At 35.3% G+C, this 22,321-nt stretch overlaps 1 protein-coding gene across 1 annotated transcript; it reads left to right on the forward strand.

Moving 5' to 3' along the window:
- The first annotated feature begins 19,712 nt into the window (after positions 1 to 19,712).
- LOC145012359 (anthocyanidin 3-O-galactosyltransferase F3GT1-like) lies at positions 19,713 to 21,361 on the forward strand. The gene is made up of 2 exons (XM_078971159.1): positions 19,713 to 20,268; positions 20,388 to 21,361. Exons 1-2 carry the CDS (start codon positions 19,728 to 19,730, stop codon positions 21,281 to 21,283), a joined length of 1,437 nt encoding a protein of 478 aa, XP_078827285.1. The 5' UTR covers positions 19,713 to 19,727; the 3' UTR covers positions 21,284 to 21,361.
- Positions 21,362 to 22,321: the final 960 nt, after the last annotated feature.

Raw genomic sequence — 22,321 nt, forward strand, 5'->3', positions numbered from 1 at the left:
TAATCATTTCCTAGGAGGTCAGATATGCAATCGGGAGCCTTAGTTTAGCTTAAAAGCGACTGAATGAGAAGTGGACCAAAGGAACTTGACAAGTTGGATAGCCAACTCAACGAGTTGAAGAGGGTTTCTCGGTTTCTGGTTTCTACATGAACTTGATGAGTCCAGAAAGGAACTCGACGAGTTGAGTTAACTTGTCCCGACTCCGTACCAGGTAGAACTCGACGAGTCTATGAAGGGACTCAACAAGTTGACTCGGTGTATCACGAGTCTAAATTGCCTAGGAACTCGACGAGTTAGGAGGTAAGTCGACTAGTTGGGTCAACTAGAAGTTGACCTCGACTTTGACTTTGATCATGGGTAAAATGGTCATTTTACCCTAAGAAGGATTCATCAGTTATTGACTAAGTATTATGTTGGTAATGATACCTCAGGGAGTTGAGTGATCAGCAGTTCGGAGATCTACCAACTAGCAGCTAGAGGTTTATTCGTGGGTTTCTGCAATCAACTTGTGAGGTGAGTTTTCTCAAGTAGGAACGGATCGAAGACACCAATGTCGACCCATTTATATATGTTAGTGTATACTGGATTTAGATCCGATGTCGGGGTTAGCGCGATGTAGTTTATATGTTCCAGATTTTTGTCCGATGTCGGGCGAGACCCGATGGAGGTTTATATGTATGTTACCCGATAGGTGATAGTAGTAAAGTTAGGTGGGTTGGGATGGTGTTTCTTGAGTTTATGTTGTTAGAGAGACAAAAAAAGGAGAATGGTTACCCATAAAGAAGGATTTATTTATATAACCATTTAAATACTAAAGTAAATAAATAAAATAAAAAATTATACATAGTCCTTATGGTTTATTAAAAATCATAATTACAGTCTCTCTATTTTTTTGATACAAATGGTCTTGTACAAAACTAGCATAGTTGGTCCCCTAGCCATATAAAATGACTTTTTAACGCTTACTAATTTATTATAGAATTTTTATATAAATTATAATTAATTATAATAAATATAAATAAAATTAAAATGGGTCCACCAATCCTAGTTCTCTCTCAACTTTACCAGTTCCCGTTTCTCTCTATTATTTTTTCTATCCATCTATACGTTCATCTTTTTCTAGATCGATGAACACACATAAAGGGATAGGTGATGCTAGATGTGTCCATCATCCATTTACGAACGTTCCTCACAACATCTCCAAAGAACCAAATGCACCCCAAGGACAGATTTGCATGAAATATAGATCGTTATTACTCAACAACCCCTATTATGGATCTCAATTCACCGCCCACCTCCGCTGTTGAAGCAAACCCTTTGCTTCCGCTTCCCTTCTTCAATATCCGGTGTTTGAATCAACACCCATGTCACATGTGCGCTCTAGTTGATAGATAAAGGAAGAGGACTAGGGTCATCGCTTAATGTCACCCGTCCTCGTCTATGCTTTGCAATTTCTAAGGTGTGTTACTTGTGATTTATGGGATGTCATTTCTAACTTGATAAATCCAATGTAAAGATGCAAATATTTACGAATTTTTCAATCAGATGCAATTAGAAAAGTGATGTTGTTTATCGAAGATAAAGAATTTGACAATAAAAACCAACATATGCAAATTTGGGGTGTGTTCCTTGTGATCATGTGATTTTTGCTTTGGCTGAGAAGAATGTTGCAAAACTATGTAGAAGAACTTGAGGGATCTTCAGAGGTTTGAGAATTTTATTGTTTATGAATAGTGATTTAAGGTTTTACTAACGCAGTCGACTGCATTGCTTGTTTATGAATAGTTATTTTTGTTTATGAATAGTGATTTAAGGTTGTATTAAGGCAGTCAACGAGGGTAGGTATCAAATATGGGTGTGAGCTAAAAGGAAACAGAAAGAAAGAAGTGGGTGCAGATGTGTGGGTAGGGTTTTTTTAACTATATTTTGTTTAAGAAAAGGATAAAATAAATTTAAAAAGGATAAAAAAAAGTTGTTTTATGTATCTTAGAGACTATTGATGCAAGTTTTAAAATTCGCAATTATCATTCTTTTTGAAAACAATAAAAATAAATAAATTAAGTAGAAACATAATATTTCAGCAAACACCATGCATTCAAGCTTCTTTACATGATAAACCCAACCATCATAATATTTCAGCAAACACCATGCATTCAAGCTTCTTTACATGATAAACCCAACCATCATGGATATTTCTAGAAAAAATATCCCATGTTACACCACAAGATATTTTTAAAGAAATCGAACTCCCAAACTCATGCTCACATGGATATAAAACCTGATGTATAATCCAGTTAAGCTGAATATCACTTGCACAATCACCATTCATATCAAATATCAAAATATTTTAAAGAAATCGAACTCGCAACCTCACGCTCACATGGATATAAAACCCGATGCATAATCCAGTTAAGCTAATATCACTTGCACAATCACCATTCATATCAAATATCAACAAAATTAATAGAGACTTTTAGTAAGCCATAGGTACTATTTATACGATTGTATAAATAAAAATATAAAATGTAATAAAATAAAAAAATAAAACAGTTCTAAGTTTTTATAGACGAAAACACAACAAAAAAAATTCCACATTTTAAGAAATTCCATGCAACTTGGAACATTTTCCAAGCAATTTGGAACATTTTAAATCGGTACTTTATGCAAATCACAAAACTAATTTATGACAATTTTTTTTTGAATTCTCTATTTTGTTGATCATTTTAATATATTAGGTTCATATATAAAACATCTACTTCACATATACATTCACAAATTTATATTTCTTTCCTTTAATTTGGTCTTATTAAACAATTTAATTAATTCGCTAAATACTATTTCATTTCATTTGTAAAGATTAAATTAGTCTTGACTGTACCTATTTGTACCTTACGTAGACAGTAGACGGCAATAGCAATAAAACCTTGTCATTGTTAACCCCAAAATGGTTCAAAAATGAGCATAGTTTGCACGATGCTATCAAAGACCAAGTTAGGCCATAAAACAACAATATAAACACCAATCGATCACACAGTAATCAACTATGGGAATCGGAAGCTGGCTCTACACAAACAGTACCAAGAATCTAAGGGTCAAAATAGTCCACCCAGGTGGCCATGCTGAGCTTCACGATCGTCCAGTTCTTGCTGCTGACATCATTCGCCGGAACCCTAAATGCTGCGTCGCCCATCCAAACGTCTTCAAGCAGCCATGGGCAATCGTGCAACCAGACACCATGCTAATGCCTGGTGAGAAGGTGTATGTCGTCCCAATTTCAACTGTTAGAAAGCTTCAGAAACTGTCGATAAAGAGATCAGTCTCTGTAGGTCAAGATGGACAAAGTTTCAAAAAGCTGAGTAGTGAAGAAGATGACGATGGAGAAAGTGATACTAGTTGTTGCTCGGTGGATGATGGTGATGCAAGTATTTGTATGAAGTCGTTTAAAGGTGGGGATGAGTCAGATGAGCGTAAAAGCTGTTTTACTTGTATGTTTGCGAGTGGGAAACAGACATCAGGGTCTATTAAAGAAACTGTTACGAAGGGTGGACAAAGGAATAGAAATCAGGGAGAATCGCCTAAGAAACTAATCACGGATCTTGATTATTGGCAACCAAATCTTCATAGTATTGTTGAAGAAAGAAGCATTAATCCAGAGTGATTTTTGTTTACTATATTTTTCTGTATAATTTAAATAATCTTTGAAATTTTAAATTAGTGAAGAGAAAGATTTCATAACAATAGAGTTTAGGATGTGCAAATAAGATTTCGTTCAGCAGAGGACAAAACTGCGCATATGGTAATAAAATTCGATATCCTTTGGCATCATTTCCCAAACATCATAAAAACCTAATCTTTACTCTTTCAGATTTTTATAAAACCGATGATGGATTTAACCAAAATCGAAAAACGAAAACACAAGTTTAACCTACTAATCGGTAGCTCATAACAACTCTGATTTTGATAGGGAGAAATGCCAACAGACTAGTGGAACAAAAAAGAGACAGTTAGGTTTGGCAATTGAATCCTAAGTCACCTTATACGAAAAAACAGCGGCGTTCAAAGAGAACCTATAAAAGAATAAAGAATGTGAGTGAGTAAAACCTAACTCTGTTGAATTTATAGACAGGTCGATGGCTACAAGGTTATGTATGGCAATTTACAAAACTACCCCTTGCCCATAGTTAAATTGTTCTAAGTTCTAACGGTACTTCTAAGTTTTATATGCTTTAATTTTTTACATTTTGTTATCAAGATAATAACAATATTTTTAGAGTTTTCTTTACTAGATGGTATTATGAAAAAGTATTTACAAACCATTAGTATTTTTCAAAATATTTACCTAACAATTTTATATATATATATATATATATATATATATATATATATATATATATATATATATATATATATATATATATATATATATATATATATATATATATATATATATATATATATATATTAAAAAAAAAGATAAATTAATAGTCCATAAAACTAAAGATGTTTCTTCACGTGTTATTCTTCACATGTTTACCATTATTTATCATGGTTGCTTTATGTATGCAAGTAAGATAAAAAAAATTGTGATTATTTTACTTAATAGTAGCAAATTCTGATTATAGACATTTTATTCTCTTAGTCATTAGCGTCAGTACAGGTTTTGCGTCTCGAAACCCGAACTTCTTTAGTATATCTTCAAAATACTTAGCTTGATGTAGCAGGATCCTGGTTGATTCTTGTTTGACCCGAAGCCCCAAAAACATGGTCATCTCGCCTAAAGAACTCATCTCGAACCTCTTCTTCATAACGTTTTCGAACTCTTTGCTCAGTTTTGAACTCGTCGACCCGAAAATGATGTCATCGACATAGATCTGAACAAGAATTTGATCAGAACCAACATGCTTAATAAATAAGGTTTGATCAACTGTCCCCCGCAAATAGCCATGCTCGAGCAAATTCTTCGTAAGCGTAGCATACCACGCCCTTGGAGTTTGGTGTAACCCATATAAAGCTTTTCCAACTTGTAGACGTGATTTAGAAATTTTGAATTGACAAACGCAGGAGGTTGATCAACATAAATCTCTTCCTTCACAACGCCGTACAGGAAGACAGTCTTAACATCCATCTGGTAAACTGTGAAGTTCATGTAAGAAGTATAAGCGAGGAAGATGCGAATAGCCTCCAACCGAGCTACCGGAGCAAAAACTTCGGTGTAGTCAAGACTCTCAATCTGACGAAATCCATGAACAACCAATAGGGCCTTATTCCGCACAATAACCCCTGAATCATCTTGCTTGTTTTGATATACCCATTGTGTGTCGAGTGACTTCTTACCCTTAGGTAATTCAACCACCTTCCAAACCCCAAGCTTTTCAAATTGATTTAATTCTTCATGCATAGCATCCACCCAGCTGGGCTCATTCAAAGCCATTTGAATATTATTTGGCTCTATTTGAGATATGAAGAAAGAATAGCAACATGTATTTACATCTCCACTCCGACTTCGCGTTGGAACACCATCACCCAGCTGGCATTGTCAATTGGGTGATCTCGTTGAATTCTGGAAGGTAGATCCTAGCTGATGTGATTGAGTGAAACGGGAAGAGTGTGAATATTTACAAATCCATCATCTGCTGATTGATCCACCTCTGAAGGTCTAGGATCATGAGAGGAACTCACCACGAACCTGTTAGCAATCGGATCGGGAAAGAGAAGTTTCATAAACGTTTGAGTATCAGCGAAAGCATCTCTAGTCATAACCTCTCTTTCATCAGGAGTAAATGGAGTAGCATCAGGATCTGGATTGTTTTTCTGTATTCTAAGAACTAGACAGATTACTTGGAACAGATGATTCCACTGAAGGAGTTTTATAAGACACCACCGGTGGTCTGTAAATAACTTCTTCGTCCTCATCTTTAGTCACAACCTTTGAGCCAGAACAGGAACCATATAGATCATCTGAAGACACATTGAGCGATTTGAACAGAGACGTATAGTCAAACAGCCAATCTGGACCTACTCTAGTATCCGTCTCATTCTCCTCCAACCAGCGCATGTCGAAGGATTCTACAATTTGCTTTGTCTTCTTGTTGTAAACCCTATACGCCGTGCAAGAAACATACCCCACAAACTAACAATCATCATCTTTGGCATTGAACTTTGGGTTGGAATCCAGATGAAGGAGGGTGCAGGGACAACCAAATATCTAGAAATGACTAACAGATGGTTTGTGACCAAATAGAATTTTGTACGGGGTCTTTATCCAAGCTTTGTTGATCAGGACACGATTTTGGACATAACATGTCGTGTTAATCGCCTTGGCCCAAAAGAAAACTAGAAGTTTGGAGTCACATAACATTGTCCGTGCAACGTCTTTTAACGTTCAATTTCGCCGCTCAACAACAACATTTTGTTGCGGTGTGTGAGCAATACTAAATTGATGCACGATCCCGTTTTCCGCACAAAAATGATCAAGGACAACATTCTTGAACTCCGTCTCGTTATCAGTTCTGAGCGCCTTCACATGTTGGTTGGTTTGGTTCTCTATTATCACAATAAACTGTTGGATTAGTATCTAAGTCCATAACTATTTTGGTATGTACTTGACCCGATGGTGCATGGTCCTTTTGGGTTGCCTCACCAAAGCAACTTGATTGGAGAAATAAATAAAGAGAGAGAGAGGTTATTATGATTTATTAATATGTTATAAGAATAATATATTAAAGGAGAAATCATATTTGTTTAATTAATATTGGTCAATAATTAATTAAGAATTAATTTTGTGATCAAGTGTAATTAATTAAACTAGAGGGGCTGAATTGTAATTATGTGATAGTTACAAAATAAGGCAAGGATTATCTTATTAATGGGTTGGACGAATCTAAGGTGATAAGGCCTTAGAATTCGACTAGGATAAGGGTTTCTAAGACTTATCTTATGGTTACTTGGTGGGCAAGCAACTAGATAAGGATAAGGACTAAAACCCTAATCTTTACACCTATATAAACCCCCTAAGGTTCATGAATTCGTGTATCCCTTCCCAAGAGGTCCTAGAGATAAATTCTTATACCTCTCCTCTCTCTTTATAACTTCTCCATTTGCTCTTGGTGTTTGTAAGCCATTAAAGGAGTGACACTTGTGACTCTAAGCCTTGCAAAGTCAATTCAAGGAGGAATTAGGATTGTTATTGCTACATAACAATCAAGGTAATATCTTAAACCTAATTATATGTTAATATCGATTTCCATATGCTAGAATTAGGGTTTATAGTCTTGGATAACTTGCATGTACAATAGAGAAACCTAGATCCAAGCATTAGGGTTTGTATGAGCACATAGGATGTCTTATGACCAAAACCCATCAGTGGTATCAGAGCCTAGCTTGGTTTCAATTGTATTGATGCATTACATGTTCAAAATATTCATTTTTTTGGTGTTTTGGAGGCTGGACTCGCCGAGTCCATAGCTGAACTCGCCGAGTCCATGCTGATTCGATGAGTCCAGGCTTGACTCGATGAGTCAACTCGTCAGATGGAGGGTATCTCGGGTTTTCTTGTTGTTTTTTCTTATGGATAGTTACCTTATCATGTTAGATCAATATTAATACGATTATATGATATATTTGACTATAATTTTGATCTAATTGAAGATATTTATCAATTAAGAAGATAATTGTTTCCTTATGTGATAATTGATTAATTATTTTGAGTAAATTGATAAATTGTTTTGCAAGAAATCATTAAATAAATCAAATATGGATAATTATGTGATTAAATGTTAATTTGGATTATTTGTTATTTGATCCTTGTTGTTATGAAAAGTTTCATATTTTGCACTTTAGGTTTTATAGTTTAAATTTGAAAAGTTTTGTTGTTTTGAAATTTAAATAGTTGAAACCCTAATGTTTTGAAAAAGGTTTCAAAACTTGCCCTCAAGTTTTGGAATTTAAAAGTTGATTAAAAGTTTAATTAGGAATGTTAAATTATAAAACTCTAGTAATGTTTTGAAAAGTTCAATTCACACCCGTATGGTTTTATTAATTAATTAAGGTGTATAATTAAAAGAGGTTTAATAAATCCATAAAAGTTTAGATTTACAATTTAATTGAATTAAAAGTATAATTGTTAAATTTGATCATCTAATATTTTAAAAGTGTAAAATGCACCTTATACTATATATAACATTAAAAGTCTAACATTATATATATGTATGAGTAAAATTCAGTCTTACCGTTAGTAGGCCTCATTCACGAAGCTGGTCTATAAGGGGTGTTTAAGGAAATTGTCTATAAAATGGCGATTGAATGGGTATCCACTCTTACCCACCGCACTCTTGACTAGTGGAGGGTCGTTAGCCGAACGGGTAGGATAGGATGAAACCTTCCATTATAAGTATAATGAAATACAAAGTAACTAAATGTTTTTCAAATTCCCAATCTTAGTTACTTAGGCAAAAGTGAATTGATGCAATTCCATGAAATTACACTTTGCGCCCTTGCGAAGATGTTAGTGGAGCGTGTGTGGTTTACCGGCACACTAAATGGTTCTAAGCAAAGGTAGCAAAGGGTGACTCAATGTTTGTCATAGTTCGGTGGAGCGTGTGTGGTTTACCGACACATCGAATAGGTGACTGTAACATGTGAGGGCACCATGTAAGTTTGCATGGTTATTCACACCCGCTTTGTGATCCTCGGCATCCCAGTCACAAACAAGAGGGGCATATCGAGATTTAAACATGCCATTGAAATGTTCAATGAATCTCAAAGGATCTAGGAGTTTTCATAGATTTAAAACTTCAATTTCTTTTTCGTTTTTCATGGTGGAAATTAGTGAATCGTCATTCACTTACCTTCAAATATTCTGCAACTAGATTACGGCATCCCTTTTCTAGGTTGTAGCGTATTGTGTTGGGTCCTAGCCTTAGTATCTCATTTGGGTGATTTACTAAGGACTCAATCGATCAACTAACTTGAATTTGTTTTCTCCCGTTTTGTAGATGTCAAAGTTCGACAACTATGGTCTTCTCAAATCCCGTGGAACAAGCATACCACATGAAGATGATATTCCACGATTCGATCGAGGAACAAGAAATCATGCTTCACTTCGTCCTCCTCCTCCAATTGTTCTCCCTAACCCACAAGATCGAAGAATTGAAAGGTTCAATATCACTAAAGCCCTATTGGAAATGAAACATGAAGATGGTAAGCCCGTGTGTGCCCACGTTCTAGGAATGAAATCACACATTGATAGGTTGATAATGTTGGGTGTGTCATTCCCGAATGAGTTGGCTGTAAATTGGGTTTTGCAGTCACTTCCTGAATCATATAATGAGTTCAAAAGAAAGTATTATATGATGGATCATGACGACAACCTCATTGACCTAACTTACATGCTCATTGCTGCTGAATCAGAAATGATTTGGCGAAGCAATGGAGCGTATTTGTTGGGAGAATCAACCGACCATGCTTCCAAGGACGTTCTAAGAGAAGCGACATGCGTTTGCTGCCAAGAGAAAGGGCGTTGGATAGAAGTCTGCCCCAAGAGCCTGAAAATTCCAAAGATAGGAGAGTCAAAGAGTATGACTGCGCTTCAGGTAAAATCCACTATCTAACTTCGTTAAGTTCCTATTCATTGATTCAAATACATGATGTGATAAGATTGCATTTGAATGTTTTGCAGGATCGGTGAAAAGAAAGGAAGCTTGGTGAAAGAGCAAGATGAATCTAATCACAAGAAATGGATCTTGATCGCATGGATATGAAGATTAGATTTTGAGCTTAGATAGTTATAATAGAGTTGTTAGAAATTTTCATTTTGAAATACATAGTTTTCAATGGATTTTGCATTGTAAGGAAAAATGTTTTCTGTTGCTTTTATAAATAAAATAAATTTTGGTTTGACTTATTTATTTGTTTACTTCCTTGCAATGAAATCGTTATGAAAATTGATGTTTGAATATTTTTTTCAACAAATGGAAAAAGTCGAGAATTTACCAAATAGGGAGAGTTTCTCATCACCCAAATTTCAATTGGACTGAAATTTGGAATCACGCAACTTGGTTGCATGATGAATGAGAAATTTTATATTTGGAAATTAGACTAATTCGTTGACAAAGTGTCAAGTGAAAGGACTAGGACATCAAGCACACAAAGTTGTGTGTTGATCAAGTTCACCATAAGAGTAATAAAGATATTCGTCATAATTTACTAAAGGTTTAGTAAATATGATTATACTCATAAGATTAAGTGTAATTCTGAATTGATTGAAAAAGTTTAAAGCAAAACGAATAAAAATCAAGTAGGCAGAAAGATAAAAGTTTCTCCATTCTAAGAAGAAGGGAGAGTACCTTTTATGCTTTATGATAGGTCTTTATGATTAAGAACCATATCTCAATTGATCCTCTAAGTGAGTCTTAGTACAATTGTATGTTTAAGAAGAGCAATCAAGAATTGAAGAAATGGTTAAATCAAAAGGTAAACCATACTTCGTTCCAATAACAAGTCTTAAAGTTAATATTGTGACAATGAGTGAAAAGTATTAAGAAGGTTTATGACATTCATCAAATATGGAAAGTTGTGATGTCTTGGATAAGACAAATGCCAACTAGGACCAATTTATGAAGTGTTTTGATAAAAACTACACTAACTCTTGAATATTTGTTTGTCAATAATTGTTTATTGACAAGAGAATCTTATATGTCAATGAGTTAGTGGGAGTCTTAATGGTCTTGAAAGGTTTCAAGAACAAATCAAATAAACCTTATCGATCATCACTAGCACATGAGTTGAGGTTTACAACCTATCGTGTTGATATTATTTTGTTTCTGTGCCATTCCAGTTGAGTTAATTATGCATGTGAGTCCTATGAGTTCTCATTTTGAATGCATAAAAGGCAAGGCACCTTAATCATTGAAAGGTACATTGATAGGAAAGGGTGAGCTGCTTAACTACTTGGAAGACATCGTGGGCAGCTGTGCTACCATAAGGTAAGAAATCAAGATGAGTTTGAATTTGTCGTAAACTTTGGTTTTTTGACAAATTCACATGGATAGGAACACATACACCGTTTAAATCTAATTGTCATAAGATTTCATCCTTCATGAAAATGATTGTGAGAAAATGCTTTCACTAAGAAAGATTTTAAGAAGATAGTGATTGTAAAATTGCATTCTCAAATTCGATTATGGTTACGGTATCCCTTTCCATAATTTGAATTGTGAGGTTTGGCAATTAGTCTTAAGTGTTTAGACACACATATGAACTATCTAAGGAAAAGGTGTATAAGTTCAAGAAGCTTTGATAAAAGATGATCAAAGTACTAAGTATTAGAAACATTGACTTAAGAAATTCAATAGGTATTGTTTTTCTGAAAGTTAAGATGTTTATGAATACATGTCGAAGCTAGTGGGAGCATAAGTGCTATGTTTTATAATAATCATCATGATAGTGGGAGCATAAATGTTATGATTGTATGATTATTAAGGAAAGTATTGCAAGTTGGCAATATTAATTATAGAAAACAAGAGTCATTCTTTGCAAAGTTGTAAGGATGGAATAGTTGTTTTGCTATAATTAAGGGAAAGAATATTATGCTTCATTTCAAATCTAAAGGATTAGGCTAATAAATGTTGATAAATTTAGTCAAAGGTACATAGTGTGTTCTTAAGATTTCGATTATGATTACGGCATTCCTTTTCACAATTTGAATTTTGAGAACATAGCAAATAAAACATTATGCATCGTGTCCCATACGCTTCGGGTATAGGATTGATTGCAAATGCTTTAATGTTTGACCATTCTAAAATTTTCCAAATGTCTAGCGCATTTAGAGGAAAAAGGGACTAGAATTGGTTTTGACTAAAATAATTAAACAACTATCAAAGGACAATCCAAAGTTCGACGATGATTGGTTGCTTGTGAGTAGTTGGAAGCATGGTATTGGATGGACCATATTGACATTATTATGAATAGATAAGATTCTATTATGAATGAGTTGTCATATGGAAAATATGGAAGCGTGTCCATATTAGGAATTGAATATTGAAAATCTATGTCTAGATTAGAAACTTTTATTCAAAAGGATGTTCAAAGGAATGTACTTTGAGTGAGAGACATCATATCTAAGGAATTTTCTTGTAACAATCTCCGATAGAAGATTTTGTAATATCATTGGCAATAGTCTTTGTGACTTTGGTGCAATGATATTACGAAAGGATTGTTGCATAGAATGTTAGAATCTAGCATATTCTATAAGTAGCAAGAATTGGATATTCTTTCACTTATGGAAAAGGATTTGGAGTTGTGAAATGAGTATGATTGGAAATATGTTCAATTTGATCTATTTCACAAAGTAAGAACCATAGTTAAACATTGTGTGCATGCTAAGAGCATGGGATAAGTGTTATAATTCAAGTAAGAAGTTGATTACCCGAAACAACAAATAATGAGTAATCGATATGGTCATAAATTAAAAGGAGTTTTATTTATACTCAAAGGGTTGAGGCCATATGGGATTAGTATTATTCTTGTGTTTCACTTTGCATGTTTTGACTTCCAGAATAATTAAATTTAATCGAATTATTCGAACGGGCCACAGTCGTTCATATGTTGGAAGTAGATATGAATGAAGACTGTCGTGAATTGGTGTGTGGATTGTCTAAAAGAGTATTAGACATAAGAAAATGTTTGCTGCAACGTTTGTGAGTGCTTATGAATATGAATTTGAGCATTGGATTAAACCCATGCTCACTTGGATCACTGCATGAATTGTATCACGAGTGATTGGTGAGACAATAACATCTTATATTCTTGAAACCGAGATGTATGAGTTGTATCTTGCTAATCGGTTGCACATTGATAATATGTAAACGCACTAGTAACTTGGTGTCATAAAACATATTATTGTGTGTGATTCGGTGAGTGAGTGCAAGCAAGCATTGTATCAAAGTTTATCGGTTTCTTTTATCCAAAGAAGGATAAAAGCGATATCTTTGGGCCCCTCGATGATTTAGTGATGACAAACGTAAATGATCGGTCGGGCTAGGGCTAATTTGATTTGTTCAATTAGTCAGTCGTCATAAATCAGAGATCGAGAAATAGTACAAAGAGAATGATTTGAAATCATGTCTTACGATATCTAGAATGGAGGAATATATGATCCCTTATCTAAGGACACGCGTATCTGATAGGATCAGAGTTGACAACGGATTTGGAAAGCTACGATTGCAGATCAGGATTTGAAGTCATACACATACTAGTTATTAGACTTATCCAAGTAGGAGACTGTTGGATTAGTGTCTAAGTCCATAACTATTTTGGTATGTACTTGACCCAATGGTGCATGGTCCTTTTGGGTTGCCTTTACCAAAGCAACTTGATTAGAGAAATAAATAAAGAGAGAGAGAGAGAGAGGTTATTATGATTTATTAATATGTTATAAGAATAATATATTAAAGGAGAAATCATATTTGTTTAATTAATATTGGTCAATAATTAATTAAGAATTAATTTTATGATCAAGTGTAATTAATTAAACTAGAGGGGCTGAATTGTAATTATGTGATAGTTACAAAATAAGGCAAGGATTATCTTATTAATGGGTTGGACGAATCTAAGGTGATAAGGCCTTAGAATTCGACTAGGATAAGGGTTTCTAAGACTTATCTTATGGTTACTTGGTGGGCAAGCAACTAGATAAGGATAAGGACTAAAACCCTAATCTTTACACCTATATAAACCCCCTAAGGCTCATGAATTCGTGTATCCCTTCCCAAGAGGTCCTAGAGATGAATTCTTATACCTCTCCTCTCTCTTTATAACTTCTCCATTTGCTCTTGGTGTTTGTAAGCCATTAGAGGAGTGACACTTGTGACTCTAAGTCTTCCAAAGTCAATTCAAGGAGGAATTAGGATTGTTATTGCTACATAACAATCAAGGTAATATCTTAAACCTAATTATATGTTAATATCGATTTCCATATGCTAGAATTAGGGTTTATATTCTTGGATAACTTGCATGTACAATAGAGAAACCTAGATCCAAGCATTAGGGTTTGTATGAGCACATAGGATGTCTTATGACCAAAACCCATCATAAACTTCTTAATCATGTCCGTGGCCCTAGCTTTGTTGGATAGAAAAAAAACCCACATGAATCGTGAGAAGTCATCAACCACAACTAGACAATATGAATTTCTATTAATATTGAGAATGTTGATCAGACCAAATAAGTCCATATGCAATAATTGGAGCACCTGGCTGATTAAATTGACCTGTTTGGGTAGATGTGGCTTTCTGTGATGTTTTCCTTGCGTGCATGCCACACACTTTTCGAATGTGATAAAATCTTTGACAGGAAGCCCACACACTATTTCATTATTAGCAAGTCGATTCAAGTTCTTTGTGTTAGCATGTCCGAGTCTTCGATGCCACAACATAGCATTATGCTATGTAACCTTTTGAGAAGAGGCAAGTGACTTGTTCAGTAATATTACTATTTATATCCATGATGTATGCATTGCCATCCCGTTTGGATTTAACAAGGATCCACTCATCTGGGATAAGAATGCTTGGCTTCAGAATTAGACATTCTTTATTTGTGAAATGTGTTGAATAGCCCTTGTCACAGATCTGAGACACACTTAACAAGATGTGCTTTAACTTCGGCACATAATTGACATTCTCGAAACTCGGCACTCTATTAAAAACAATTTCTTTCTGTGTGATTTTCCCACCATCTCCTCCCGCAAAGGAAACATATCCCCATTAAAATTCTAAATGTTGTACAGTTGGGAAATGTCTCCTGTCATGTGCTTGGAACAACCGTTGTCGACATACTAAGGTCTGGAGACATTCCTTCGTAGCCGTTCCTACACAATGAGCGAGATTTATTTAGTTTTTGGGAACCCAGTTCATTACAGTCCTAGGTCTATCCTTGATGTTCATAGATTTATCCTTTTGATTTTTCAGCTTTACAACATATACATTTTCAGAGGAAGACGATGATTGGGCTTTATAGATTTGGGCATCCATTTGTAGTTAGGTTTTGAAATATTCACAGGTGAATGAAAAACTGTTTTCTTCTTATTTGAGTGCCTAGATGTTCAGCTACAAGTAGGCGAAGATCCAGACACACTTTTTGACGAAATGGACCTTGGCTTACCCATGATCGATTTCGGCAAAGCACCTGTAGCAAATTTATATAAAACTTGTTTGTTTGGTTTAGTATTTGTCCTTTTTCTATGATTATGGACTTTCCAATCATCTTCACGAAGACGAGATCTTGGGAACTTTCTAATTAAAGACCTTCCTCAAGACTCATTTTCTTTCCTCGGAGTTGAAAAATGCACAAACATTTTGTTGGAACAATTTCGAGTGATATGACCGGTAGTACCACAGTTGAAACAAATTTGTTTATTTTCAGAAGATTTGGTACTGCCTTTAACAGTTTTCATGCTCTTATTGACCTTCCGATTATTTCCACAAGTGTAGGTGCATAATTCAGGTTGTGTGACAGACGAGGATGAAGTGGAAGTGCTTGTGTCAGATTCAGATTTAATAAAATTCTTAAAAATAACACCACAAGCATCAGAAGTTTTAAAGTTTGACACCACATTATTACCAAGCAAAACATCACTCTTAACATCTAAAACAATTTCATCATCTTTTGAAAAAGGAACTCCAAATTTAGACACACAATTATTATCAGATTCAGTTCTTCCATTTCCATGTTTTTCCTGGCTTACTGATGAATCTGCATCGGAAGTAGAAATGTTAGTATCTAAATTCCTAGCACTACAGTCTGTTGCCTGCTCAGCAATTGACTTACCATAAACCATAAATGGTTTACGATCAATCTCAGCTTGAGTAAATGGAGAAGTAGTATAATTGTAATTGAAACAACCAACAAATTGTAAGCTAATGCTTAGTGAGTTCCCCAGAGCATACCCCACACAATCCACATAATTACATAAACCATATAAGCTATAATAGCTACCTATACCACATAAGCAATGCATACAAACATATAAGGATGTCGTGGGCTCCCCCAAGGTCTTAGAACTACTTTCCATGGGCTCCACCTCATGGTCTTTACCTGGAATGCCATGGGCTCCCCTATATGGTCTGATATCCGACTGGCACGGGCTCCCCCCGAGGTCTTCCATACTTACCATATCACATATCACATAGCCACTTAATATATTACGAAACATATAATGGGTCGACCTTGGTGCCTTCGACCCATTGGTATGGTGAAGAGACTCATGTCTCAATAAATACTGAACCGATAAAGTTAATCCCAACTTGCAACTCCAACTCAACTGCCTACAATCATCATGTGACTAACTTGTCAAAATATCGAAATACCATAAATACCCTTAAGGTCAAACTTGGTCAACCATAGGCAAAGTCAAGGTCAACATTCCATGTTGACCTCAACTCGTCGAGTGCATCTGGCAACTTGTCGCGTTCATTAAGAGTCCATAAAACCGAGATGAACCCTCGCAAACTTGCCGAGTTGTCTCATCAACTTGTCGAGTTGACTCAGTATCTAGAAGGCAGGGTAATTCGATCCAACTCATCGAGTTGGCTAAACAACTCGTCGAGTTCCTTCAACCTTTTCATATTCAGACCTTTCTAGTTGAATCCAAAGCTCCAAACTATAGATCCAATCTCCTAGGGTGTAGTTACCATGTAAGGTTGCCAACTTTACGTGCATGCAAGGCCTTAAGAGGCTAAAACACTCAAAACTAAGCTTATAAAGAGGTTTATGGCATGGAGAAAGGCCAAAGCTTGATAAAGCTTGACTCTTTAGGACTAGGGAGTCCTAAGGTGTCCAGATTTGAAGTCACAACTTCAAATCGTGCTCAACTCTGAAAGTGGCTCCCAAAATGAGTTTAAAATTCACTAAACTCCCATGGGAGGAGTTCTAAGAAACAAGAGGTCAAGGTAGAGACTTTTAACCTCTAAATGGATGCTAATACAGGGTAGATGCCATATCTATAGCCTCCACATCACTTTAATCCCTTCAACTTCAAGTTTCCTTCCAAAGAGCACAAGATTCACTCTCCAACGCTCATACACACTCAAGAAAGCACTAAGGTACGACTAGGGTTTCTCTCTGGATAGTGAGGACGATGAAAGAGGCCACAAATGAGCCATAAGTTCGTTAAATAGGGTACAAACCCCTGAGAATTAGGGTTTCCCTTTACAGCGTCTACTCGTTGAGTTGGGCCTTCCAACTCATCGAGTAGATCCTAAATCCCGTGTCTAATAAGGTCCCCAACTCGTTGAGTTCCAGTCTAAAACCCTAAAATCCTGAAAATTAATTGATACTTGAAACGAGCGTTACATTAGGCCATAAGTGGGCAATAATTGGGCTTTAGATAATTATTGGTTAATGGGGGCATCGGAATGCAAAGTGTATTGGATTAGAAAGAATGGTTGGGCCTTAAATTAAGGCCCATGTAAGGGGTTTGGGCCCAATTTGGAAAATTGGGCCATTGGTTGATTTATTGGTCTCTAGGCCTTTCAGATTGTAAGTTTGGGTCTTAGATTTGGAGATGGATAGGTTAGGAGTAAAATGGTCTATTTACCCCAGCTATGGAGTTATGGTTATAGGTTGGAGCCCAATTCTTAATTGGGTGTTATTTTGCTATTGATGATTTGTTGATGTGCCAGCCAGCAGCCAAGAGTGTTTCTGTATGATTCAACAGTGCGAGGTGAGTTTTCTCACTATATTTATGGGTCGAAGGCACCAATTTTGGCCAATTACGTGTTATGTGGTATGCTAGTTGTCTATGTGCTATTTGCATGGAAGACTCCCGGGGGGGGGGGGGGGGGGGGGGGGAGCCCATGGCAATTAGATACAATTGGATGTCAGGGAGGAAAGCCCATGACATTCCAGGTAAAGACTATGGGGGGAGTCCATGACATAATTGATAAAAACCATAGGAGGAGCCCATATCATAATTGATAAAGACCATGGGGGAGCCCATGGCAACTATATGTATGTGTATGATAATTTGTGGTTGCATGTGGTATGATATTTTAGGAAATTTACTAAGCTTTGTGCTTTCAGTTTTCAGTTTATGTTTTAAGTACTCCTGTTTTCTAATGGAAGAGCTCGGGATGATTGCAGAGCACACCTCACATGTTTTCGCATTCTGTGAACTACTTTATTTTAATGATTTTTGCTAAATAATGGTTACTCTGGTTTTATGGAAACAATCAGTATTAACGACTTATTAATCTAAAAACGAAGTTTTTTTTTATGTCCTATATATCGGGATGTTACAATATGTATAACAACATTATTTATATGTAAAAAAACATTATTTATACATATAAAAATATTTTTATACATATATAAACGTGTAGAGATATTTTTGAATGTATTTATATGGTATTTTCGTATTTATATGTATACAATACATTTTATGTGACATAAATACATATACACATACTAAATACGTTTAAATACACTACTTACATGTCATTATACATAATGTATACATATAAATATGCAACAAAAATCTTTATACATAATGCATACATATAAATTTAGAAAAAACATCTTTACACACGATGTATACATATAATTATATATAAAAACATATTGATGCATTTTTTATTTATAAAAAATGTATTTATATGTTTATATATGTATTGAGATGTTATTTATATTTATAAAAATATTTTTATATGTATACAAAAAAAGTTTTATACATATAAAACATATATACATTTGTAAACTTATTTTATATGGTATTTTTATATTTTATACATGTAAATACCTAAATATAGGTATTTATATTTAAAATTATACATTCTAATATAAATAACTATATTGAAAATAAAAAATGCTTGTATTTAACTGTTTATATTGAAAATCCACAAAAAAAATACTTATGTTGATACGAAAAAATTATATATTTATATTGAAAATGCAAAAAAAATATATTTATATACTTAATCAAAAAAGCAATTATTTATAATAATAATAATAACAATAATGATAATAATCAAAATAAAAAATCTATTTAAATTGTTTCAATGATATATATTATATTTATATGTTTAGGTGAGAAAACACAAGAATCAATAATAACTCATTAGTAAGCGTTTGCATTTTTGAGTTGGAGGTGACAGATTTGATTCCTGCCGACCTCATTTCCCTTCTGGTGAGTTTTTTAACCTTTCATATGAACAGCACATATGTGGATGACACGTCAGCATCCACATGACTGCCACCTATACAAGTAAAAGACATAACATCTAAAAATGGCAAAACTGAAAAAGAAATTACAAGTTTGCAGTAAAATCGAAAATTAAATTCAACTCTCGCAAAACTAACAAAAAAACTGAAAACTTTAAGAATTTTTATTAAAAAAAAAATACAAAGAATATAACTATAATACATTATATAAATAAACGGGGTCAAATTGTAACATTGACATAACACAATTGGAAAGGTCCCGTTTTTAGAAAATAACACACCTACCACTCGCCAAATGACTGTTTCCTAATAAAGGAATTTCTTACTATATATGTAGCGTGTCCAAATTTTGAGAGCCGTTCATTCCACCTACTTCGGCTCAACGAACGCACACTGCAGACACCATCATACTCCGGGGCTCGTGGCCTTGTCCAACAACTTGCAGCACCCATGTGGCTGCATGATCACCAACGTAAACACTTATTATCTCAAATAATCTTCCTATAAATTCACATATGATAAACATCCAATTTCCAATCACAAGTAAAGACACCGAAATGGAAACCACCAGCACTAAAGTCAGCGTATGGCAGAGACATGTTGCAGTGCTTGCATTTCCTTTCGCTTCACACCCTCCGGTCCTTCTAAGCCTAGTCCAGAAACTAGCTTCTGCCGCCCCTACGGTGGTTTTCTCCTTCTTCAACACCGGAAAATCTAACCGGGCATTGTTCTCTGAGCTCAGTTGTGACAACATACGGCCGTATGATGTGTCCGAAGGCATACCAGAGGATTATGTTTTTGCGGGGAAGCCTCAAGAGCATATTAACTTGTTTCTGGCGGTGGCGGAGGAGGAGTTTAGGAGGGGCGTGAAAGTGGCGGAGGAGGATATTGGACTGAGAATCGGCTGCCTGGTGGTGAGTGCTTTTATTTGGTTTTCCAGTCAGATGGCGGAGGAGTTGAACATTCCTTGGGTGTCGTTTTGGAGTGCCGGAGCTTGTTCTCTCTCTGCGCATTTTTACACTGACCTCATTAGAGAAAAAGGTGCTGAACTCAAAGGTAAACTAAACATGATCTGAACGTAATCAACGTATACTTTTTCTTTTTATTTCAGTAAACGAATCTATACACCAACTATATATACAACAGTTAAGATATGCATCTTCATGCATGCACAGGTAATTCATTAGCGCCCGACAACGAAGTGGATGACTTGATCCCTGGACTCTCGAAGATTCGACTAGGCGACTTACCAGGTGGAGTCCTCTTTGGACACCTCGACTCACCATTTTCAACCATGCTACATAACATGGGAAGAACCCTAGACAAAGCCACCGTTGTTCTCGTAAATTCATTTCAAGGACTAGACATTGATCTCACCAAAAACCTCTCATCAAAATTCAAGAGCCTTCTCAACATTGGTCCCTTCCATCTCATCTGCAAACAAAAACCATCGTCTAAATATGATGAATTTTCATGCACTTCTTGGTTAGATAATCAAAAGCCAAGATCAGTGGCCTACATCTCGTTTGGCACAATCGGCCGGCTTCTGCCAGATGAGTTAGTCGCTTTGGCTGAAACACTTGAAGAGACCAAAACCCCGTTTCTTTGGTCACTAAACAAAGATTCCATGAAGCTTTTACCAGATGGGTTTTTGGAGAGAACAACTGCGAATGGATTCGGGAAAGTTGTATCATGGGCACCACAGGTACAAGTCTTGGAGCATATCGCGATAAGTGTGTTTTTAACACATGGTGGATGGAAGTCTGTATCGGAGAGCATTGGAGCTGGTGTTCCGATGATATGTAGGCCGGTTTTCGGAGATCAACAGATGAATACTTGGATGGTTGAGAGAGTTTGGGGGATAGGGGTGAGAATTGAAGGCGGGAAATTTACGAAAGATGGAACTCGTTGTGCTCTTGAACATATATTACCGCTCGATGAATCGTTGAAAAAGATGAAGGAGAGGATTGAAGCGTTGAAAGAGCTTGCTCAAGAGGCTGTTGGACCGAACGGGAGTTCTAATAAAAATTTCAGGACTTTAGTGGATGTGGTCAGTGGTGCCACCCTCTGATTTACTATCTTGCAGCATTATAATGAATTGAAGATGTGAAACTCATTACGTTAATCTATCTATAATTTCTAGTTTTAATCTTGCTTTTTTTTTTTTTTTTTTTTTTTTTTTTTTTTTTTTTGAGGATTTTAATCTAATAAAATGAATTATTAATATGTAGTAGATACAATAACTTGAGTTTAATATGAGAGCATCCGCTACAAGAAGTATAAGAGTTGAATAGGATGATGAGTAGAATTTAATAAGAATTTAATGGAGTGTGAGTAATTACATGAGGTATAGTCGAATAAATAAGTTGAATGATCATTAAATGGTTCAATAGAATCAATAAAATGACTATTAGGATTGAATATGTGTTTAGTGGGTTGTGGATGGTGTTGTATACATGTTTAATGGATGATGTGTTAATCCATTGAACTCTATAAGCTTAATAGATTGTGAATGCCCTAAGATGACGATGACAAGTATGACCGGATCGACACATGAACATTGTATTTTCCATATGGTAAAAAGTTGTGTAAGTATGAATGGTGACAAGGTACATTGGACCTTAAGCTTTCCATGAAAATGTGGCGCTATAACATCACAAAGACGACAACCATCGAATAATATTTCAATGGTTTTATGTTAGGAAGGACCACACTGGGATACGCTAATAAGGAAGATTTGACTTCAAGTTTGATCTTAAGCACTACAAGAAATGTTGGCATTAGCGGCGACGCAAAGCAATAGCGACGACATGTAATTGATGCGTTGCATGTCGTTGCTATTGTCCTGCGTCGCCGCTAATGCTAACTAACATCGATCCACATCAAATGAGCTTCATCCATCCGATTTGTTTCAATCGAAGGGTTGTAGATGAAAGTGAAAACGCGTTGACTTTTCCCTTCAAGGTGTTGCCATTATACATTGTGTATTTGGAAAGTAGAATGCTATAATGATATGTTGGTTATAGTTATATATGTTGGAATTGTTTATTTTGATAATTTTTAGAAAGTATAATGCTATTATGATATGTTGGTAATATATTTTGTTTTC

The sequence above is a fragment of the Lactuca saligna genome, chromosome 8 (genome assembly GCF_052625555.1).
Source record: "Lactuca saligna cultivar CGN05327 chromosome 8, ASM5262555v1, whole genome shotgun sequence".
In the NCBI taxonomy this organism is placed as follows: domain Eukaryota; kingdom Viridiplantae; phylum Streptophyta; class Magnoliopsida; order Asterales; family Asteraceae; genus Lactuca; species Lactuca saligna.

What these genes read in the sequence shown, in the direction of transcription:
- LOC145012359 (XM_078971159.1), top strand. Translation starts at nt 19,728, where the DNA reads ATGATAAACATCCAATTTCCAATCACAAGTAAAGACACCGAAATGGAA. An exon ending in AAAAGGTGCTGAACTCAAAG is followed by an intron (nt 20,269 to 20,387) that starts GTAAACTAAACA and finishes ATGCATGCACAG; the next exon opens with GTAATTCATTAGCGCCCGAC.